The sequence below is a fragment of the Mchenga conophoros genome, linkage group LG16, assembly GCF_057382185.1.
Source record: "Mchenga conophoros isolate Kocher_MC1m ecotype Shallow Benthic linkage group LG16, M_conophoros_male_GT1.1, whole genome shotgun sequence".
NCBI lineage: Eukaryota > Metazoa > Chordata > Actinopteri > Cichliformes > Cichlidae > Mchenga > Mchenga conophoros.
Window position 1 is genome coordinate 19092693 of NC_140541.1, and position 24106 is coordinate 19116798.

General features: G+C 41.5%; 1 protein-coding gene across 3 annotated transcripts in view; it reads right to left on the minus strand.

The window, feature by feature from the left end:
* Positions 1-4492: 4492 nt before the first annotated feature.
* The window catches only part of sytl5 (synaptotagmin-like 5), a 45597-nt gene continuing 25983 nt past the window's right edge, over positions 4493-24106 (minus strand). Inside the window, exons 2-17 of one of the 3 annotated variants that reach the window (XM_085249722.1) lie at positions 23322-23650; positions 23016-23231; positions 21080-21192; positions 20858-20954; positions 20171-20261; positions 19939-20032; positions 17131-17231; positions 16427-16516; positions 13495-13560; positions 12069-12247; positions 11893-11995; positions 11605-11766; positions 11406-11514; positions 9021-9159; positions 8295-8503; positions 4493-7664 (exon numbers count right to left, since the gene is read on the minus strand). In XM_085249722.1, the coding sequence (XP_085105848.1) occupies positions 7522-7664; positions 8295-8503; positions 9021-9159; positions 11406-11514; positions 11605-11766; positions 11893-11995; positions 12069-12247; positions 13495-13560; positions 16427-16516; positions 17131-17231; positions 19939-20032; positions 20171-20261; positions 20858-20954; positions 21080-21192; positions 23016-23231; positions 23322-23440 (2031 nt within the window). In that variant the 5' untranslated portion in view covers positions 23441-23650 and the 3' untranslated portion in view covers positions 4493-7521. Of the gene's footprint in view, positions 7665-8294; positions 8504-9020; positions 9160-11405; positions 11515-11604; positions 11767-11892; positions 11996-12068; positions 12248-13494; positions 13561-16426; positions 16517-17130; positions 17232-19938; positions 20033-20164; positions 20262-20857; positions 20955-21079; positions 21193-23015; positions 23232-23321; positions 23651-24106 lie in introns of all 3 variants that reach the window. The other 2 variants (XM_085249721.1, XM_085249723.1) reach the window with 2 other exon arrangements.

Sequence of the window (24106 nt, forward strand, 5' to 3'; positions counted from 1 at the left end):
GGATGTGCTCCTGTGTGCGTCAGTGTGAGGAAGCAGTCTGCAAAAGTGCCCGAGGACAAGTAAAGAGAGAAAGTTAAGAGGGCAAATGATTCACAGGAGAACTCGATAAGTCAGTACTAAATATTTTCCTAAAATACAAATTGTCCTTGAAGCAAAAAAACTTCCTTCCACAACTTAAAAAACCCCCACTGAATGCAGTGATTTGCAAAACATTTAAACCTTATGTTTAATTGAGTAATCTGAGGAAAACCTTGAATATTTAATGTATTCTTGTTTTGAATTTTATGCCTTAACAATCCTCAGCTTCGTTTTGTGTTCAGTATCACTTACTAGGTTGTTCCAAAAAAGGATGTGCAGCAGACAAATTCTGGTTTCAGGACTGTTTTTGCAACACTGCATTTTAAATATGGGAAAAAAAATTTTTATAAGAGCCAATAAGGGCATGCTATGATGTTTAGCTCTTTGTTTGACATCTGGTTAATAGTCCTACAGCTCAATGGTCCACTGGTTTTCTTTGGGAAAAGGAAAGATGTGGAAGCATGCAGAGAATCACACATCCTAGTCTGGCATATTTATGACCTTTGAAGGTCTTCAGTTAGATGATTCCTGAACTTGACATTTAAATTTTCATGAATATGCCTCATAGCTTATGAAAAAACAAAACAAAATATTCAGATTATTAGTATATTTATTTCAGTTTGAGTGAAATACAATTTAAACAGTATGAATACTTTGCATCTTCAGTACAATCAGCCACAATCATGTTGTTGACTCCACAGTTACCCAGATGTTTTTTTTTCATCATCCATCAAAACATAAACAGAATACTGGAAGGGAAAAGGTGCACAAGCAACAGGGATGACGGCAGTTTTGAGAAGATCATCAAGAAAAGTTTATTCAAGAACTGACTGAGGATGATGTCATTGTATCAAGAGCCACGACACACAAACACATCTTTAGGAAAGAAGCTACAAATGTCTCATTCCTAATATTAAGTCAGTCCTGAACCACAGACATCAGAAAGCGTCTTACCTGGACTGTTCCTCAGTGATCCAAAGTCCTCTTTTCAGATGAAATCACATTTTGCTTTTCTTTTTAGAAATCAAATTTTAGAAATTAAATTCTGGTGGAAGAGTGGAGACACAGCGAATCCAAGGTGTTAACGAGTCCCGTGGGATGTTTCTGCAATATAATGATTGTGGTTTCCCCGACATCTCCTGGTGTTGGCTAGCCTGAACATTAAAAATTTAAACTATGGGGATATTTTTCCTTTTTTTTTGCTTTTATTATTTATTTTATATTATTTGCACTTGCTACACATGGGACAGACATGACTGGGGGAAAGAAAAGAGAAAAAAGAAAGAGGGAAAGAAAAACAGTGATAAAGGGCAAAAAACAAAACAAACAGACGAAAAAATACATATCAATCACCTGGATCACCGGTTGAGAAAGAATAAAGAGAAAACAAGCAAAAAAAAGAGCAATATAATAAACATCATCTATGTGAATATAACAGTAAATACTAAATATTGAATATTACAGGGAGTGGAGAATTATTAGGCAAGTTGTATTTTTGAGGAATAATGTTATTATTGAACAACAACCATGTTCTCAATGAACCCAAAAAACTCATTAATATCAAAGCTGAATGTTTTTGGAAGTAGTTTTTAGTTTGTTTTTAGTTTTAGCTATTTTAGGGGGATATCTGTGTGTGCAGGTGACTATTACTGTGCATAATTATTAGGCAACTTAACAAAAAACAAATATATACCCATTTCAATTATTTATTTTTACCAGTGAAACCAATATAACATCTCCACATTCACAAATATACATTTCTGACATTCAAAAACAAAACAAAAACAAATCAGCGACCAATATAGCCACCTTTCTTTGCAAGGACACTCAAAAGCCTGCTATCCATGGATTCTGTCAGTGTTTTGATCTGTTCACCATCAACATTGCGTGCAGCAGCAACCACAGCCTCCCAGACACTGTTCAGAGAGGTGTACCGTTTTCCCTCCTTGTAAATCTAACATTTGATGATGGACCACAGGTTCTCAATGGGGTTCAGATCAGGTGAACAAGGAGGCCATGTCATTAGTTTTTCTTCTTTTATACCCTTTCTTGCCAGCCACGCTGTGGAGTACTCGGACGCGTGTGATGGAGCATTGTCCTGCATGAAAATCATGTTTTTCTTGAAGGATGCAGACTTCTTCCTGTACCACTGCTTGAAGAAGGTGTCTTCCAGAAACTGGCAGTAGGACTGGGAGTTGAGCTTGACTCCATCCTCAACCCGAAAAGGCCCCACAAGCTCATCTTTGATGATACCAGCCCAAACCAGTACTCCACCTCCACCTTGCTGGCGTCTGAGTCGGACTGGAGCTCTCTGCCCTTTACCAATCCAGCCACGGGCCCATCCATCTGGCCCATCAAGACTCACTCTCATTTCATCAGTCCATAAAACCTTAGAAAAACCAGTCTTGAGATATTTCTTGGCCCAGTCTTGACGTTTCAGCTTGTGTGTCTTGTTCAGTGGTGGTCGTCTTTCAGCCTTTCTTACCTTGGCCATGTCTCTGAGTATTGCACACCTTGTGCTTTTGGGCACTCCAGTGATGTTGCAGCTCTGAAATATGGCCAAACTGGTGGCATCTTGGCAGCTGCACGCTTGACTTTTCTCAGTTCATGGGCAGTTATTTTGCGCCTTGGTTTTTCCACACGCTTCTTGCGACCCTGTTGACTATTTTGAATGAAACGCTTGATTGTTCGATGATCACGCTTCAGAAGCTTTGCAATTTTGAGACTGCTGCATCCCTCTGCAAGATATCTCACTATTTGTGACTTTTCTGAGCCTGTCAAGTCCTTCTTTTGACCCATTTTGCCAAAGGAAAGGACGTTGCCTAATAATTATGCACACCTGATATAGGGTGTTGATGTCATTAGACCACACCCATTCTCATTACAGAGATGCACATCACTTAATATGCTTAATTGGTAGTAGGCTTTCGAGCCTATACAGCTTGGAGTAAGACAACATGCATGAAGAGGATGATGTGGACAAAATACTCATTTGCCTAATAATTCTGCACTCCCTGTATTGTGCGGCACGTAGGATCGACACTGCACAGTGTGCTTTGAGGTAGGAGCTAAAAAGGGTGTAGCTTGTGTCTGTGAGCACCTGTGTGTACACCTGTGAGCGCGCTTGTATTTAAAAGGTTCCTTCATGTAATGATCTCCTAGAGGGTGTGGGGAGCCATAGCCCCGTCCTCCTGGGCATGAAGCAGGTATGGAGGAGATCCAGGCTCCAGACATCCAGAGGCCCTCAGAGCACACGAGACCAAGGAAGACCAACGGAGGGGCAACCGTTCTACTATCCCGGAAAGAGCTGAGGAGAGCCCCAAATGAGGGGTCACTCACCAGTCACGAAGCAGAAGCCAGGGGGGGTTGCAGTGACGTGCTCGTGAGCTCCGCCGGCAGCCAGCTGTGCCAGAGTGACCAAGCCCCAGGCTGAGGGCACCCCACCCCCGAAGAGGTCCGAGCGAGCCCCAGGCTCCAGGCTCCGACAAGCAGCCACAAGGAGTGAGCCGGTGCGTACCTGGACGCCCATCCCCGGACACAAAGAACCGCCCGATGTCTGCGGGCGTCGGCCACTGGCAGGGGGAGTGGTGAGGGGAGATAGGCCTCCATACCTTGGAGGGCCTGAGATGTCCCCAGAGAGGTGGCGTCTGATACCCAACCTGACATAAAGACACAAACAAACAGGCACACACAGATACAAACATCCATTCCCACCCTCATGCTCTCATATGCAATTACTCAGCAATCACCCAACGTGGAGACAGACATAAATAGACACTGTACACACAATCACACTCCCCAAGCGTACTCTAAGCCCCGGGTCTAGGTACCCTTGCCCCTGGAGGGGGAAACTGCACCCAGACCCAGCTATGGGGATATTTTTCCACTTTCTAGGTGACCTTAAGGCCACAGAATTAAACCTGTTACGATGTTGAGCTCTTTATTGGATATGTTGTTTGATAGCTGCACGTACAGAAGCATTCTGAAAACAAGTGTTTATAAAGTGTTTATAAAGTCCAGTGTGAAGTTTCCAGGTCATCTGCTGGTGTTGGTTGAACGTGATAAAACAAAGTGGATGAAAATCGATGCAGCCATCAAAAAGGAGATTGGAAAGCACTTCATGTTTCCAGCTGTACGTAGATGCTGATTTCCCTTTCAAACAGGTCTTATCATCCCACAGTGCCTAAACTGCCACCAAATGGTTTGCTGACCATATTGTCATTGCACTTGATTGACCAAACTCACCTGAACCAGATCTCAGGAAACACGTAAGCAGTGCCACAAGCCGAGTGCCTTCATGGCACACTGCACTGATGCAGGAATCTGCGGTAAAATGAGTCAAACAATGACTGAACGTATAAATGAACACGTTTTTAAGACTGAGCCAAAGTAAAATCAAGACTAAAATGGGTACAGTGTATGGAAAGAGTGTTTAATTCAAAATATTCTCGTAACACATTTGGGATGAAATAGGCTTTCAAACAGTGAATCTGATGCATGGAAACCAGACAACAGAGAGTACATGCTGTACATCAAGAGTTTTCTCAGTAATTGGGTATTGCACGACTTGTCATGTATGCTGGACAGTTAACACATGTATTATTACTATAACTGGGTGTCAAACTGGGAGCTGAGAGCGGACGTTTTCAGAGGACAAGCAGACAAAATTGGCATTCCACATAAAGAATTGCTCTACGGAGTTTATCTTGAGATGAGTTTTTGTTAACTGTGCGTTTCAACGCATGACGGTGGACCACAGAGCTCCGGGCGACAGGGGCAAGGTCACCGACTGTCACCGGCTCATTACTGAGATGGAGGCGCTCGCCTCAGTGCTGACTCACTCTTAGCAAACAGCCTCCTTCTCAGGGGTTGCTGGGAACGCACTTCAAATAACTGTTTTCTAGGAGTAAAGTGACAATGTCAGTGCTTTATATAATCTTTTCTTTTTCTCTAATACCATGCATTTTCTATTATCACACTGATACAGTGTTAAGCAATTTACATCAAAGCTAGTCTAAGCTGGGTAATCTGTAATTATTTAGTCAATCAAAACAAAAAAAAACAAAACAAAGCAACTTTCTTTTTCCCCCTCAAAGAATAGGACTACGTCAGGTTTGGACTACAAAACAGCAGAAAGGTGTCAGGGGTTGGGGTAGAAGACAAGCATTGTGCGCATCACACAGGTCATGAAAGAATGCAAACTACTGGCTAGTGACATTTTCCAAATCATGTTACATCTGCTGTTTTGTTCGTGCGACAATGTAGGGTCAAGTGAATAAGGCCCGAGTCACACAGCCATAGAGACTGATGGCACTTACCAGTTGACAGCAAAAATCCTTGACCTGTTTAAGAACATGTATTTGTGTTTGTTGCCTTGGTTGCTAACAGACTGTTCAGGTTGTAGTTATTGTCAGAGACGCGCCAGCTACTCACTGAGTGGTAGCGCCATTGTGAAAAGTGCGATAATAACCACAACAGTTGCACCTTTGACTTTTCTGGGTTTTCCATTTGCCTTGCATTTTCTAAAGTTTATTTAGCACTTCGCTAGTTGTTAATGAGTGTTTCTAGGCAAGAAGGCATCTTTCACACAAATTACAGCCAAACTTGACACCCTGCTAACAGCCAAGGCAATTGCAAGGTTTTTGGTGCAGCAGCCTCTTTGAGACTTTACCCAGCAACATCCAGCAACCACTTGCAAACCAGTTGGGGAATACAGATTTTACTCATGATCGGTGGTTGCATGACATTCAATATGACGGACAACTCAAGCAATGTGCACAAATTACCTCTATTACTGGTCAAATAATTTCAGTCTATAACGGCGTAATCTCAAAGGCCATAGTGTCGTCTGAACCTAGCATAAAGCTGCATACACACAGGGAGCGATTTGCTTGACCCATCGTTTTGGTAAACGACGCATAAATTCCAGGGTAAGGGTTAGGGTTATATGTGGTTACTAGTTAACCCTCTAATTTACTTAGTACTTGCTTAAGCCACTTGCCTTGAAGTTGAGGAAAGCTTGTCTCAGTACCCATCAACTTTGTGGCAGTGTTTTCCCCCTCCTCCACCCATGGTAGCTTAAAGTTGCCAAATGTCATTGACTTGCTGTAGCATTTTACTGCAAACCGCTTCCCGTGCAGATGCACTTTAAAAGGACAACAGCCATGCAAGCAGCAAACCTAAACGCTACAGTTAGCATACCGATAGTGTGATGTTTAGCTTTACTGTGTTAGCATGCTAACATTTGCAAATTAGCACTTTGTTCTGACCAGATGGGGGCACTAAACAAATGTTCAGATTGCAAGAGTTATTAAAAGAGAATTCTAAGAGGGTTATGAATGCCATAACATTTTGTTCACACAATTTATAGGTTGAAGATATTGTATTCAAAATTCAAATGCGACCCTTGAGCGGCTGATTGAGAAAGTTGGGTTCACTAGGATGCGCCAACCAGGAACTATTCATGATTCACCAGCACAGCAGTTTTGAACACTGATATAACCACTTTACAGGATAAGTGAAACCTTCCTCCAGCAGGCAAAGCCCAAGGGAATATTAGGGAATCATTATCATCCTGAGGGTACATCCTATGGGGACAATGAACGTACAGGATTCACAACATCCTTCTATTGCTATACTATCCATGGAAAAATTACCCAGCTACACCCAGCTTCTCAAAAGTGACTTTTTTCCTGCTCTTCTATTTCAATGTCAACTAAGTAAATTTCATTTTATTTCTCATTTTATTAAATTATATGTATGCATATGTAATTTAAATCTCTCCAAGTGTTCTGTTGCTAATCTTTTCTTTAATCTAAAAGAAAGCCTATGAAGAAGTAAATTCAAGTGAAAGTACTTCTTGAGTACTTGAGCAGCACAGTAGTAAGAGTGAGTCACTTTCTACACCTGTACGCAGCTGTTTGAGGGGATGAACTCAACATCCCATGTGCTTCAAAACAGGATTCAGCTTTGCTGTTTATAAGGGGAGTGTTCACATTTATTTATAACTGATCGGTGCCTCGTCTAATGCCTTGTGAATGGTCTCCAGCCGCTACATGCAGAAATGACTCACAGAGACACAGGCGGACATATTGGGAGTCACCCTGTGCTTATTCAGAAGGTACAGTATGTTAAATACAGCACTTGGTTTTCCATAAACAGCAGTGTTTGGTCAAGACTAGATGCTTTTGAGGGCTGAGGGGCACATGTGAATGAATTTGTAAGGCATGACTGGCTCCTGTGGATGGGAGAAGGGATCTGAAGAGAAAAGAAGCAGGGAGAGGCATGGGCTTTGTTCCTATTCTGAGTCCTGACCCCTTCACTGCCTTCTTTTTTTACCCCTTGACCGCTCCGCTTTTCTAGCTCCTCCTCACACCTTCAGACGACTTCTTTCCCTTCTCCCTTCCAGTCTCAGTCTTTTCTCTAGCTGTGCTTCGTTTGGGTTCATGTATTGTGCTTGCACATGCTGGATCGCAGCATCAGAGTGCACTCATGAGGGACTTCAGGATTTTCAATCATTCGTTGCCACAGCCGCTTTTCCTCCCCATACGAGTCCATCCAGTCGACCTCCTTCCCATAGCTTTCCCCTGATGGGAGCAGAGAGAAACACACACATTTGTTTTACTTTGTTAGAACTAGACAGCCCACAGTTAATAGGATTTCCATATGCTTTATGATTTTTGCTTAATGTGCAAACCGTGCATGTGCTTGAAGAGAACTACTAGAGTAAGGTTTGCATGAGGCAGTTTTCTTTTCCTCATACACCAATAATATCTGTCCTTATTTTTGTACAGACATATGGATGTTTACATTTAATTCGAGCAGAGTTTAAAATAGTGATGTCAGTATATGTCGAAATAATGCCTGTGACTCTAATCTCGGACATAGTCCGAAAAACAAAAAAGTATATTTATAAGTGTGGGAAATCTAAAATGTAGGCTGAAGTGGGAAAATGTCTGTTACACTGTGGATGTGACAGGACTGTAGCAAAATTATGAATAAATATAAATACGTCTGACTTTGGCTCACAGGAAAATTTTAATTAATGTGATAAATAAAAGCATCCATTTAAGCAGATATACAACATATGAGTTGTTTAAAAAATAATAAAACATTTTCTGCAACATTTTGACTGTAACAGAAAAAATACATGGAAATTCCTTCTCTCATAACACTGGCTAACCAGATTATTTTGTTTTCCTGCCACACAGTCTTACCTGTGCCAGCTCCCAGCCTCACCCCTCCCAGGAAAACGTTGCTGGACACAGTTTCTTTGTCCCACACAGTCAGCTCCAGGCAGACGTTGTTGAGGTCTCCCGGCTGCAGGCCGCAGTAGGTGAAGGTGTGGTTCCACTGTGGGTTCACGGTGTGTCGCTCCACCACGGTCTTGTGCTTGGTTGACTTGTTGCTATCAGGGAGGAGGTATCTAAGAAAAAGGATAGAAGTTACTTAGCATATACTCAAGCTGTGTTTTTTAAGAAATCACAATTTAGTCCACTATCATTCATTTTCCATACTGCATCAATATACTGGTAGGGGAAAATGGTATAAATAAATAAATAAATAAAATTCGGTCACTGAAAAGAAATCAGAGGACGACAAAAAAAAAGACATGAGATGCTCCAAGAGATGCAAGACTGACCCAAAGAGATGAAACAGCTTCAGAAGTAGTAAAAAAGTGACTACAGAGGCAGAAAAATTAGTCCTGTTGTCTTAAACTGTGTCCATGTAACTTCATGATTTGGATTTACAACTAGTGCCAGATTTTAAACTGAAGAATAACACACTGTAAATGCCAAAATAGATTACATTTTCTGAAATGAGACGTCAAATATCATTTAGATCATTTACATTTGTAAGTTATATGTGTGCTTCATAAAAGCTGTGCCTACTCTGACGTAAAACCTCATTACCTCATTCAAATTCATAAACCAGTGTCTCACCCTTTCACAAAAGGATCCGAGTAGCCTCCAGACTTGACAGCAGTGAGATTTTTGGCTCCTTTGACCAGCAGCTCAACCATGCCCCCTTCAGGCAGAGTTAAAGGGCTCGTCTTTTTGCCCTTCAGAAAACTCTTTTTCACTGCGTTGGTAGGAAAAGCAGACAAATGAATCCATGTGCAAGCGAAAGTTTATAATGTATATGTAACATTAGATACAAAATTAAATAAAATCAGTCACAACAGTAAGAAAGAGATATCAATGACCTGTGCACACTGACTTACACAAAAAAAATCAATAAATAAATTGCACCTTTTTGCAGAATCAATAAAGGCATTAAGTTCAATAATATCTATCCCTACTAGCTACAAAGTAGTGACTCATGCTTGTAAAGCATATGGCCCTTCATGTTTTATTTATTCAGGAATTTCACGATACAAATTTAATTCATGCAAACCACAGCAATGAAAACCATGCAGCCACATGTCACACATGACCACGTCAGTTACCATAGTTACATGCTTTATTATTATAAATATAAGCCAGCAAAGAGCAAAAGTTTCACAAAGGAAGTGTTTCGTATCTCTTCTGAGATGTGGTCAGTGAAAGATGATGGAAGCCTCAATTTAAACCCACCTTTAAAATGAAGACCTATGTTAACCAGTTTTTATGTTACTTAGTGTGATGAAATCCACACAAGCATCATCTGTTGCAGACAGCATAGTGGATATTTTTGGTGTAAGAACACAAACGTAGTTTTTCCATTTCTGTTCAATATTTTGGACATTTGCATTTTTCGCATTTTAAATAACTACTGCATGCTCATGATGCAGTATTGTTTGGTTTGTAATTTTTGTCAGGTGTTAGGTGGTTGCTAGGCAATGCAATCTCAACACAAAATAGCTTGCATAATTAAAGTTTTGCATTTGAAATCAATTAGATGTTGTGAAATTAAAATGATACAATGCTTTTATAAGACATTACAGGAGCATAAATTACAAATGGGCCTCTTTATCTGTTGGTAGGTGGCTGCTAGGCAACATAATGACACTCCACGATATAGATGAGTACCTTCAGGAGCCTAAGATGTACCTGGTTGCAAGCAAACAGATGTTGTGTACTGTAGTGATAAAATCTGGTGGTCAGGTGGTCATCTTATCAGGATTTTCACAAGAAAAGAACACACTAATCCCCCCCAAAAAGTCTCAGCTATAGCAGCTATTGTGCACATTGGACTTCAGCCCCTAGTTTAGAGCTGTGATTTAGCCCACTGCATTCCTTCCTTCTCAGATTTACCAGACCTGATCCATACATGCATCTGGTTAAGACAAGTATTAGTTTTGGAGAGTGTGTGTGTGCGTGTGTGTGTGGGGGCGTGTGTCTGTACACGTCTGTATGATTAAAAAGGGTCATATAGAAAAAAAAATATCAAAGAATTTCCTTCAGCCCTGACCCCTGTGACAATCCTCTGCTTGCACCAACCTTAACAACACCACTTGCTCTACAAAACCATGCAGTGCTTTATAGATGTCTAGGAATATTTTTCACTAGTCACAAACAGGAGGTCAGTTTCTGTTTTCTAATCATTTGGGCAGCAGTCGAGCAGTCGCGCTGCAGTAATTGGGGATAAAAACCAGGGAACGTCTGAAAGTAGCGAAAAACAATGTTTTCAGGTCAGACGGGGATAAGAAGGATTTTATTTAGATCCAAGAGGGTTGGGCAAATATATATTTATCCTCATTAGCAAATCAACAACTCACTGGTAGGTCACTCATTATCACAAACTCATGTTGTGCAGTCAAACATTATTCAGACCCTCAGAACTTCAAAGTTTTAAATATAACAAACATGTTTTTGATTTTGTGGTTTAAAATGTCACTAATAAGGAGCAAAGAAGAAGAAGAAGAATAACTCTGTTGATCCCCGAGGGAAATTCAAATGTCTGACAGCTCATCTGCGGTTTGTATGAGAACTGAAACCCTGATGGCTGTGGGTGCGAATGATTTTCTATATCTTGCTGTTTTACAACAGAGAGAGCAGAGTCTTCCAGTACTGATGGTTTTTGGTTTCATAAAGGTGTTGTAAAGGAGGAGATCAAAGTTATTTAGGATGGCTTTTAACGTCTTTCGTGTGCATCTTTCCACCACCTCCCCCAGCATGTCCAGTCTGGCTCCGATTACAGAGCTAGCTTTCTTCACTAGTTTGTCCAGTCTCCTTGCATCCTTGTTTCTGATGCTGCGTTCTCAGCAGACTGCTGCATAGAACAGCACACTTGCCAACACAGACTGACAGAACATCTGCAGCAATGTACTCCAGATGTCAAGAAATCTTATTATATACAGTATATCATACTGTAAAGTTTAATGGTGATGACAGCCATGAACATACCTTGTACTTGGTCCGCAGTCGGTGTGACGTTCTTTCCTTCAGGGATGTACTTCAACACAACAGTTAGTTCTCCTTTATACTGGAGCATTGCGTCTATACTGCCCTCCACCTACACACACACACACACACTAATAAACCAGATGCTCATATTTATACGAGGTAGCTGAAAAACACTATATGTGCTGATTCAGGCTGCCACCTTGGGCTGCAGTGTGTACCACTCCTCTATGTGGCAATCGAATTTCCAGGCGTCAAAGGCCAGCTCCACTTCTCCCAGGAAGCTGTTGCGTCCAAACCGGTCGTGGTGCCATATGGACACCTGCAGGGTTCGTGTCTCCAGCTGCGAGTGGCTGATCACATACTGAGAGAGAGGAAGTTCAAAAAAAAAAAAAAAATCCCACAAGAGAAGATCAACTGAATGTCGTTTTATGATGTAACGTATTAATTCATTGCTCTCTAGCTCTCATTGAGTTTTCCTCTCACACACCCGCAGAGTCTCGTTGAAAACAGGGTTAATGGTGTTGGCCTTGATGCTCGTCTTCCTCTTGCTCTGTCGGGACTTATCTGGCAACAGGTAAGTCTTCACATACCTGCCACAAGAACACACAGCAGGTTATAACGGAGTCCTCTTACGCCATTGTGTGTGCGTGCGTGCTCTCTTACGCATCTGTGCGCTGCCTCCTCTCATCTCCTACTGCCAGGTTGTGACATTCTTTCACAAGGACACTGAGAGCGCCGGTCTTGTAGCTGTAGCTGACATTGAGCAGGATCTCGCCGCTCACCTTTGCGTTGCCATAGTCACCGGTCTCGCTGTACATGCTCATCGTGCTGTTTATACTGCTCTACGAGGCCAAGGTGAGAGATAAAGGCGTAGATATGAGACGGCGACGATAAAGGAGGGGAGAAGGGAGACAGGGGAGCATGTGACGCAAGAGAAGTGATGAAATACAGTGGAAACAAAACACGATGAACAAAAGAGGAGGAAAATCTGCAGACTGAGGCTCACGTCAATCATTGCTGTCACTGGAAGTTTGAGGGAAGTGCAAAACGTGAAGCTTTCAGGGGGTATAAATGAGAAAAAGCATTTATATTCTGTCTGGAAATGTCAAGACATATGTAAGGATGCGTGACATGTAGCAGCGTGTAGACTTTGTAGAATTTGTCACTTGGCCAATCTTTTAGAAGTTTAACCGGCATTTGTTGCCATTTTTGGAAATTTCAGAGACTGAACATTAAAGATGTCGAGTCCACAGTCACATCAGACCTGTGAATGCAGCAAACTGTGTCAACTGAGAGTGTAGAGAGATGTGACTTTGCTTGAAGAACACTTGTTGCTGTTGGTCGTCAGCTTAAATAGTCAGATCCACAGGGTTATAACTGTCATAGAAATTAGGTCTGCTCCATCAAATAAAAGCCACATTAGCAAACATGTAATATAATAAAAGTGAACTTTTTTTTTTTAAAGTTAAAAAGCGGTAAAATTCTGACTTGGGTGGCTGCTCCTCCTGAATTTTCACTGTTTGCCCATCAAATTAAACAGTAACATTTTTATGCCACATTCACCATCACAATTTTCCCCCTCACACTGAACTCTTGCCAAACCTATTTCTCTGAGGAAAAAAAATATTTGCAATCACAGCAGGTAATTATGTCTGGAACATGTCTTTAAAAGCATGACTGCTGTAGCTCCAGACAGGATAAAACTGGCATAATCCACTGATAATAATATTGCTATCCAGGGAGCAAAAGACTCCAGAAGCCAGAATTGAGCCACGTTGGCTCTCTCACCCCACCTCTACTGTAAAGTCTTACTCATTTATTTCCTGCAGGAAGTCAGCATGACAAATGGCTTTGTTAAATGCAAGGGGCACCAAATTAAAGCACCAACAGAAAAAAGGAAAAGTACGAGCAAAACCATGCAGTGAGCATGCAGTTACACTCAGAATATCATCTTATGGTATATTCATGAAAATTCTCTATATATTATTGAAACCTGCATGTAATATTTAGGTTCTGGTGCTTTGCTACGGCACCTTTACTGTGTGAATGTGCAATAAAAGCATGCACAACTACCAAAGGAGAGGCTTACAGTCTCAGCATCTGAGTCGGGGACATTGAGGTACCCCCACCTTCTTTCTGATCCAGGAGTAGAAGACTATTTATAAAAGAGGCAGAAACATATATGAAGAAAGATAGAAGAGGAAAGAGTGAGTACTGAGCTCTCTGATGTGTTAGAAATCACAGATTTACCAACTCGTCCAGCTGTGAAATCTGAAAATATGCAACGGATAGACAGCTGCTACGAGAAAGAAATGGGACATAACCCTTTAAACTATTAACCATCTTTTTAAAAATCGTTGCAGATTTAAATATTTAACTTTTCAATAACTGCTCATTAGCACTGCTCATATTAGTTTGGCTTCGTTTTAGTTGGATGTGCAGCAGACAAATCTGTAGAAGCTGTGTGATGCTATCATGTCAGCATGGACCATACTCTCTGAGGATGTTTCCAGCACCTTGTTGAATCAAAGCAGCTCTGAAGTCAAAAGACTAGCACAGTGTACCTAATAAAGTGGCAGATGAGTGAATATCAACCATTAGAGTGAAAATAATGACAATACAAAAAACCCCTGTATTTCAGTTCTAATGAGTGCAATAACAGTATTTTACTCTAATGTCCCTCAGCACTGATCAGCGGGTATCTGTGTCATACACATGTACGCACTTGGCTAGCTTTTTAGTTTGCTACAGTCATGAAAAAAACCACTACTATTTCCTTAAAAGTCTAATAAACGTATAGTTTAGTTGATATTTATGATATTTATACACATCGCCTTTACCCCCTACCTCACCAGAAAATAAAAAGGTTTCGTTAAAACCGAAAAAAAGGAAAAAAAACATGTCATAGATCATGGGAACCATTAAATGCCTCTAATAGTAGCTCATTGTGCCTTCATTATCCACAAAAGCCCTCTGTGCAGTGAATCACAGCAGTGGGCAGAGTATATTAGAGCTCGAGTCAGTGACAGCGAACTATCTGCATCACATCTCATCACCACCTTCTACTTCCATTCATACTGCCAACAGCAGCTCAGTGACTGCTACTGTAACAGAAAGATCGACTGTCAAACAGGCTGGCCATATCATCCATTTACCTACCCAGCTCTCAAACTAAACACGCTCACAAAGGAGACGAGCAGAGCGCAGTGAGTCATGAATAAGATTGTTATCTCGACATTTAAATAACTGCTTTTCTGCCAAAGTAGTTTAGAGCTGGCTGTGACTGATTCCCCTGAAGAAGTTAATATGCATATCTGAATCAAGTAAATGTATGAGCAATTAAGTAAAAAAAACACTATCGCTTTGATATTAAATGAAACTTAACTCTGTATTTGTATTCTGGGGCTTGACTACAGCAGATCTGCATGATCTGGAGAAAAGAGATGCTTCTTTGTCTCAGTCTGCCTGTTAGCAGCCAGTCGGTCCGGCCTCTGTCTGAAAAACGTAACATTAGCTCCAGGCCTCAGCCCTCTCTAAGAGCCCACTCTCTCTTCTTCAGTTCAAAGGCTTTTGGTTGAAAACAGGTGGACGAAAAACAGATTCAGACCAAAGTTATTTTAAACTAAAAACTAAAACTGGATGTGAAAAAACATTTCGGTTAACTGAAAAAACAAAACAAAACAAAACAAAAAGTTTAAATTGGGAAAATGAAAATATAATTTAAAGGTAATATTCTTTGTTTGTAGATTCGTTAGAGTGGCAAAAACTTTATTACAATTTACATGATGACGCTCTGATGCACGTGATTGTTGAGACTCTGGATGTCTATGAGACTGACAGTCAACTGCTTTTAAATAGTTGTTTTTATTGTAATACCTGAAGTGATTTTCCTAAATTGTACTCGTGACATTTTATTTCAAAAGACTAAAACCAATAAAAACTGAACTAAAACGAAACATCTTCAAACAATAAAAACGAAACTGAAAGAAAAACTAAAAGGTAAAGAGAAATTTGAAAACGAATTAAAGAAAACAAAATATAATAACTCCATTTTATCAGACTACACAGTAGTAGTCTGATAAAACAGTTGCTGGGCTACATCAGGTAATTATGATGTTATATTCTTGCTGACAGATGACAGACGACGTATAGGCTGGTGTCATCCCACACCTGTGAGATAGGTGCTATGGATCAACTGCAGTGTAAATAGACAGAGTGAGATATGGCTGTCTTGTTTTCAATAAAGCTTGAAAAAAAGAAAAACAGCTGCAGCTCGTATCTAGAGGACAGCAGAGGCTGCGCGTCTTTTAGTTTCCCTTTCCGTTTTTGGTGATTATAGTGTATCTTGTTTGGGCTTGAAATGGACAACGTGACGGACATGACGAGTGAGAAAATGCAAAAAATCTGACACCTTAGTCTCTTTATTGGAACTTTGATAAACTACACATGATTAAACAATCAGTCATCATGCCTCAGAACTCACAGGGGAGCCATTTTTATGCTAATGTCGTGTTATGAGCGCCGTTCCACTTCCACAAAACGATCATCTCGAAATGCTTCTGCAGGACTGCAGATTGAGATCATTCCTCAGAGTTCATTAGAGGCCTCACATTACTTCCATTGTTAGTTTGAAATATAGATGGGTGCAGCTTCAAATCTTAGCTTTTCATATAAACACACATCTCCACTTTTCAGTATTTACATATGGATGACATATTTCCCGCAAAGCGCACATCATTAACCTACATAAACACACTTGCACGCCTCAAAGCAGTGACCCTTCCCTCCATACGACTACTTAGTTTACGGAAACAGGGTTAAGCTTTCCTATTACAGGAGGTGTTCGTGACACAGCTGAGTCTGTGTTTGCACAGTCAACACTAGAACGCACACATCTGAGTCACACATCTGGCGGTGAGCGCACGGTAAGTGTGCATACGGAGCATAATCGTGTACCTGTTTGACCACATGGGAACTCCTATTACTATTTGATTTTGTGAGTGATCTAGCACGGGTGTTACCGTTGACACGGCGTTGCTGAGGCGTCTGCTCGTAATCTTGCTGTGGGCTGACATCAGGGCATCGATGTCCTCGTCGTCGTCAGAAAACTCCTGTGGATGACAGCGGATTCAGTCAGAAGGGAGATGACACGGGAGATGACACGCGAGAAGCCGGCCAGAGCGTCTTTGTGCTCTGTGCAGTTTTCCATGCGGCAGCTGTGTGGGTGGATGCAGGCAGCTTCCATAAATTTAATCAGACAGGACCGGACAGAGAGCGGTAATTAAATTTTCACGAGCAAAACCACACTGTGGTTGTTTTTACAATGAACAGTGCATGAATGGATGAGTAGGTAAAGAAAAAAAAAACATTTGAGAGTTTTTCTGTTTGCTGCTCGCTGAAAAACAAACAAAGCAGCCCGACACTGACCATCACATCCTCCACCTGCTTTTGGCCTATATCTGTTTAGATGCCTGTCATGCTCTTTGAAGTGAGCTCTGAAGTGAAATTAACATTCAGTCCCACATCTGACGCATCGTGTCGAGTTCATCGGCCCACGGATCCCGAGCTTACTGTAGTGTGTAACCACATCATGTATAAATGCGCAACAGAGGGAAAAAAAAATCTAGGTGCGGCAATTTCCCACTCAGAGATTTATGAGTTTGTTTGAAAAATCAAATGTGTGATGAGTGTGAAGGAGGAGTGGGGGTGGGATGATGGCGCTTACCGTTTCGTTGAGGCCGGGGACTGAGCGGCTTTTGACAGAGAGGGCACTGTCACTGGGTTCAGAGCCGGGAGATAACAGGTCACACTCTGATCGACTGTGATCTGATGAAGGAAGAGAGGGAAGAAGGCAAGAGAAATAAGGAAAACTGTTCTGAAGGTGCAGTGCTGTAACGTAAACACTGAGAAATATAGGCAGACAGCAGCGGACTTCTGGTCAGATTTGGAAACTTATTAACTTCCTATTTGCTCAATCGTGCCGTCTGCAGCAGATAAATCTTCTTGTTATGATGTAGGATTTCTTTTCCAACTGTTTGTTGCTTTAAATTCAATTCAGTTTTATTTATCTAGCGCCAAATCACAACAACAGTCGCCTCAAGGTGCTTATAATAACAAATACAGAGGAAAACCCAACAATCATGTGATCCCCTATGAGCAAGCACTTTAAAGACAGTGGGAAGGAAAAACTCCCTTTTAACAGGAAGAAACCTCCAGCAGAACCAGGCTCAGGGAGGGGCGGGGCCATCTGCTGCGACTGGTTGGAGTGAAATTAATTCATGTTCCTAAAATAGGTCTAAAAAACACAGTTTACTGAAAAAAATTTTTTCAGAAAGATGCAAGAGACAGAGGTCCATTTAGGATCCTTGTCTTGTTGTAGAAGGCTGCTTATTTCAGTTTCACTTCTTAGCTGCATGCTATTTCAAATCAAATCAAATCAAATCACTTTTTATTGTCACATCACATGTGCAGGCACACTGGCACAGCACATGCGAGTGAAATTCTTGTGTGCGAGCCCCACAAGCAACAGAGATGTGCAAACACAACAACACAAACGAGCAAAATACAAGAATGGCCAACCTGAAACTAATAAATATATGTACAATATATAATAGTGTATGCATTTCTGGATGTGTATACTAAATATTTTCCTACGTGTGTGTGTGTGTGTGTGTGTGTGTGTGTGTGTGTGTGTGTATACACATTTTTACAAATTAAATAGTAAAAAAAATAAAATAATAATAATAATAATAATAAAATATATAAAATATACAGAGTTGAATATGTGCAAAACAAGTGGCATTTATATACAGTGTGGAGTGCATAATGTTGAAGTTCCAGTAGTGAAGCTGAGGTGTCTATGAAGTGTTCAGCAGTCTGATGGCCTGATGGAAAAAGCTGTCTCTCAGTCTGCTGGTACGGGACCGGATGCTGCAGAACCTCCTTCCTGATGGAAGCAGTCTGAACAGTTTATGGCTGGGGTGACTGGAGTCCTTGATGATCCTCCCCGCTTTCCTCAGGCAGCGCTTCCTGTAGATGTCTTGGAGGGAGGGAAGCTCACCTCCAATTATCCGTTCAGAGCACCGCACTACTCGCTGGAGAGCTTTGCAGTTGTAGGCGGTGCTGTTGCCATACCAGGTGGTGATGCATCCAGTGAGGATGCTCTCAATGGCACAGTGATATTTGCTTTCAGAGTTAAGTGACATTTGTGGAAATCCAATCTTCCTGATCCATCAGCTAAAGCAAGGCGCTTTTACTTCTCCCCTTTTCTCTCTGAACATTTGAAACCTTGGATTGCGGCCAAACAGCTCCATCTGAACTCCATGCCACTTGCTCCCAAAGAACTTATCCCATAAAATCGTCTTGCAGATTTGTTAGACCTCAGAAGGTTGATTCCGTTCATCGTGCGTAGCGTTTTCAGCAGGAGAAACGTTTTACCACTCGTCCAGATGAGCACCGTCAACTTTCTGGGATTCTCTTAGTCATTTCCATCTGACTTTTCTAATTAGATTGCAGGTAAAGCTTCCTTCCAATATCTCTGCTGTGTAGACCCTGTTTGTGCTTCAGCACTTTACCATAATCCCCGCGTCAGCTAAACCTTCCTGCAGGTACTCTGCAGTCATATGAGGGGGTTATGCAGAGCCTCTCTAATTAGAAAGTGCGCATTCCCTCCGCTCACTCAATGTTTTCTTCTTTTCTCCAGATCTTGTTTTGACTTCCAAAAATATCTCCTGAAATGTTTCTAAATTAAATTCTGGAGAGTAGAAACTGAAAGCTGAGGGGTCTTTTTTCATATCTCACATCAAGTTTTTATATTTTCAGTCAGTTTCCTGGAGGAGCCCGTCGGCTGTTGAGTGCCAGCACAAAAAAAACTTTAAGAGCTCATTTCTGCGTCCTTCCTCTCTCTTTTTATGCTGGAAAAACTGCCAGGCCTGGGAACTGAGAGTGAAGCCTTTTCCAAACTACACCCTTTTGCCTTTCTCACTGTTTAGAGCTGTGGCCTTAAATGAGCCTCAGGCAGCTTAAAAAAGTCTCAGAAAGAAAAATAAGCTGTGAATAGTTCTTATATAATCAGGCACAGAAAAATACTAAGACCAAAACAACTATTTTTTTACTGCTTTGGTCTGACAACTGGCTTTGAGTAGAGATTCAGCTTTGTTTGAACCAAAACCCTCATCAGAACCATTTTAAAAAACCTTGATAAAGTTACAGAGCCAGCAGATAGGAGCATAGGCAAGTGCTCTGAAAGAGATGAAGAGGTTCGGCACTTTGGAGTGTAGAAGTTAATAGTCTAATTCGTGCAGATGTGACATTTTCTCCAAAAGGAAGGAATAATTTTATCTTTTGTGAGCTACAGTCTGAGTTGAAGTGGAGACGAGTGCTTTTGCATCAACCCTCAAAGGTGATGTTCTTGAAAGTGTGACTTGTTTCGATAGCTTGTGAATTATCAAAATGCTTGTGTGAGAGCTATGAAGCTGTGAGACGGTGGCAGGATTCACATCACCTCGTTGTGCAGGGACAAAAATTAAAATACCTGATGAAACTGAGGGCCTGGATACAGAAATGCTCGGGCCAGAAGGTTTCTTCTCAGGTGCGCCCTCAGGGTCGTCACTCTCTGCTCCTTCAGGCTGCATTAAAAAACAAACAAACAAACAAACAAACAAAACCACGCAAACCTTTAAAATACGCTTTCCACCCCAAATGTAAAAACTTTCCAACTTTCCCCAGTGCGCTGCTGTTTGTGTGCATCGATTGCTGACCCTGACCCTCCGATTAGCATCAAGATGGGACGATCTGTCCAGAGACCGGGGACGTAGGTTTTTGGATGCCATGGACTCCATACCCTCTGCACCACCCCTGAAAAAACACAGAGGTCAGCTGAATAACAGCATCTAATCCAGAGTTTAACACTGAAGGCAGTTCCAGAAATGGCAACTGCTTCAGCTTTGCTTCTTAAGCGCTTTGGATGCTGAAAATATTTCAGATTAACTTTGTTTTACTTATTGCTTGTATTCTTAAGCAAAAACAGAAAATAAAGATGTAATGGAGTAGAACCAACTTTTAGCCAACTTGGAGGTGCTGGTCTGTTAGCTTGGACAAAACTAGTTATTTCATCAAGTGATAAAATAACTGCGACTCCATGAAATGCTGAAAGTAAATCTCTATCGTCTATTGTTTATCATTTGCTCTGCTTTCTGTCTGTATGCCTCTCAGTGCTGCCTTCACATACATACACACATACATATATACATATACATACATATGATCTTTTCTAATGCTTTCACACTGAGGTGCACACTCAACACATTGAACATTTACTCTCTGATGATTTTATCCTGTCTATGTGCTGCATGTCCTGCATGCATTAAACATTCATGTTGTTTAATTCATTAAGGTCAGTATGTGTTTGTATGAAGCTAAACAGCTGTTAAAGCTCTGTGTTATCTGCTTACCCTTTTCTCCTGGCACCATTGAGTACAGTTAATCTGTTGGATACTGCAGGCTCAGGTTTCTCCTGCTTTGAAGGGGCGGCCTTTTTTACTTCTGGGCCTTCGGGAACAAACGCATCAGCCAGTGAGTATTGAAATCAGCACATTTGCTTCTCTGTTGCACCGTTAACATGTCTTTTCAACTGTAATCATTCTGGTTTGAAGAACACAAGCAGTCGGACTCACTCAGCGGGGTGCTCAGGATCGTCTGTTTGACAACCTCACTGCTCAACTGCCCCCGCTCAAAGCGCTTAGACCTCTCCTCCAGGAACCACTCTCCGCTCGACACCTTAAGCTCCCTGTCGTACAAAGACATTAAAGGGGAATCAACACCTCAAGACAGCACATGTAGTAAAAGTAAAATCAGAGGAAACAAGAAGGAATGAAAGTGCTCTATTCTCCCATGTCGCACATTATTTCTAAGTCTCTGAATTCTCAATTTAATCATCAATAGCGACTCAAAGAACTCCGGGTAAATGAAGCAGGCAAAAATGAGAAAAACATTTGAATTTTAGCTTTGGTAATACTTTGCACATAGAAAAATATATTTCTCTGAAAGTGTTGCTGTTGCAATATTACATCTCTGCAATACTGGCCAGCGATTGCATCTCAGTCTCATTAACTAACACTAAACACGAGTTGTAAATCATAGCTCGACACTTTTATGTCACGCTTTTTGCATTTTCAATCACCATTGAGAACAGATCCAGCACAAAGCATAAAAACTATTGAATACAGTGGTGGGCATTTACTTCTCTCTCTCCCTTTTACCCTCCTAACTTCTGAAATTAATCCGGCACCCGTAGGCAAAATCCATTTTTCCTTCCTCCTGGTTCGGATTGTGATCTTCTGCATGTAAACCTTTTCGCTACACGTGTGGGCGTGAGCTGAGAAAAGTTTTACTTCTTGCAGACATGATCTTCTGGCCTCAGCATAATTATTCAGACTAAGCAGTGGAAAACCTGCGTCTTTATTTCTCAGAAACCTTTTTTTAAATGTGAATGTTTAGTTAGCTCGGAGCCACCACGCACAGGTAGTTGGAAGCTTGGAGCTTAAAGCTAAAGCAGATTAAAGCAGGTTTTAATGTCAGGATACAATCAAAAGTGGCATTAAAAAGCCTTTGGACAATTACGCCCACCAGGAGCACCCAAAGGTTCAAAGAAACGAGGTTTGAAGATATCCTAACACACTCGGTCACACTATTTATCTGACACCGAAGCTAATTCAGTTCAGCGTTAAAAATAACACCTTTATTCATGAGGGTTATAATGTTGAGTTATTGCTGAAACTGTTTTAGAGCATAGCCTATTTAAAAGCACAGTTATTAAGCTGCTGTGACACTAATGAACTGCACAGGGAGGTGTTTCTGTTATTTAGCCCTCCATCAGCAGGCGGGGAGAATTACTGGAAACCTTCGAGTGCTCATTAGACTACATTTGTTTCGAATACTAGTGCGTCGAGACGCTTTGTCACACAGAAACTGGGGATATTTGCATTAAATGCACCTTTCAAATGTTGTACGTACGGTACCAGTTTAAAAATCCCTGATTCAAAATATCACTACACAGGAGCCAAGGCTGGTGACGGCTCACGGTTGCTGGCTTTTTTCACTGTCCAGGTGTGCGACAGTCAGGGACAGTGGCTTGTCAGAGCAGAGATGGGAAGATTTATGGTTCCAAACAGAGCTCACAGCACCTGATCAATCACACTACAGTAAAACAACCAGCTGAAAAACGAGGCTTTACAGCTAAAAACAAACAAATAAACAAAAACCCTGCAAATTTTAGAGGCCAGAAAAACTCTAAATGTGGCAATAGTGCAGGGTAAGTTCAAGAGAAACTAAGGACAATCCTGATTAGAAAGAAAAGGTAAGTGTCAGAGAAAGATGTTGCATAATGTTGTATCTGTTTAGTCCTCACATGTTAGCTCATTTAACTTTTGAACATGATAGATCTACACAGACCAGCAGTGCTTTTTTCTCTTTTAAGCCCTGTAGATCACAGCAGTGAAACCCCAGGGCACCCTCACAGATGAATGGAGGCAGATGTGGTGCAATTAATCATCTTTAGTACAAAGAAAAGCTTGAACGCTGCTCTGGTCCCCCTTCAGATGTCACACTTACGTGAGCTTGTCACAGAAGGTACATCTCCACTCGCGTGTTCTGGGGTTCACAATACGGCAGCTGCTGCAGATTCGAGACTGGCACTCCTCGCAGAGATCGCCCCGGTCGAAGATCAGGCCCAGAGTCTTGAGGCAGCGAGTGCACTGTCGGGCTCCCAAATCATGTGGCCGGATGAAACCCTTTTGTTTGACCTCCAGCAGCTCATTCTTCAGCCTCCTGCGGGACAGAAACACAAGAATGTCACAGGACACTAAGAAAAATAAACGTGATGACGGTGAGTTTAAATGGTGACGTGGAAGTCCTCACCGAATCCTCTTCTCCTCTCTTTTCCTCAGCTTCTCGTCTTTCTGCAGCACCTTCAGGATCATTTCTCGTTCATGTTCCAGCAGAAAGGAGAGGTTCAGATCCTTCCCAGATTGCTCCATTGATCCCACGGTCACCAGTTATCCAGTTATGTCAGCCAGGGGAATACGTTGCATGGAGGGCGTCAGCAAGAACTACATCATCCTGCGGTGTTCATCTTGTTCTTTTAGTGCTGGAAAGGTATGAATTCAAAGCTCCCAGGGTCTCTCCAGAACTTCTTCTTTTATTTGATTTTATTTTGGGGGGAGGGAAAGCTGGAACTCCCTGGAGACCTAGACAAGGTCAAGCAGACACAAAGAAAAGTCACTAACATACATCTGGCAATAATAACTTTATAAATCATCACGGCTTCGAGGTAAAAAGTCCTGTTTGATCCTGGTTAATATACCTGTCTTCAGACCAGTTTGAAAAGCATTAATTAAAATAAGACAATGATTTTCTGTATTACAAGTGGAAGCACAAGTAATTGGTAGACATTTGACGGCTCCACAGCAGCTTAACAACCTCCCAATTAGGAGCTGAGCCTGACATTCAGAGCGCTGCTGCTGAGCTTACATTAGCAAAGCTCTATCTTTCCGTGAAATTCCCGACAAGACTTGTACTAATTATCTGCACACCTGCAAACCAAACCACCTAGCTTCATGGCAACGGCTTTTATATAACCTGACACAGCCACAGAGATGGCAGTATTGCTCAGTCTGCTAAGAAATGCAGATATCTATAACGCA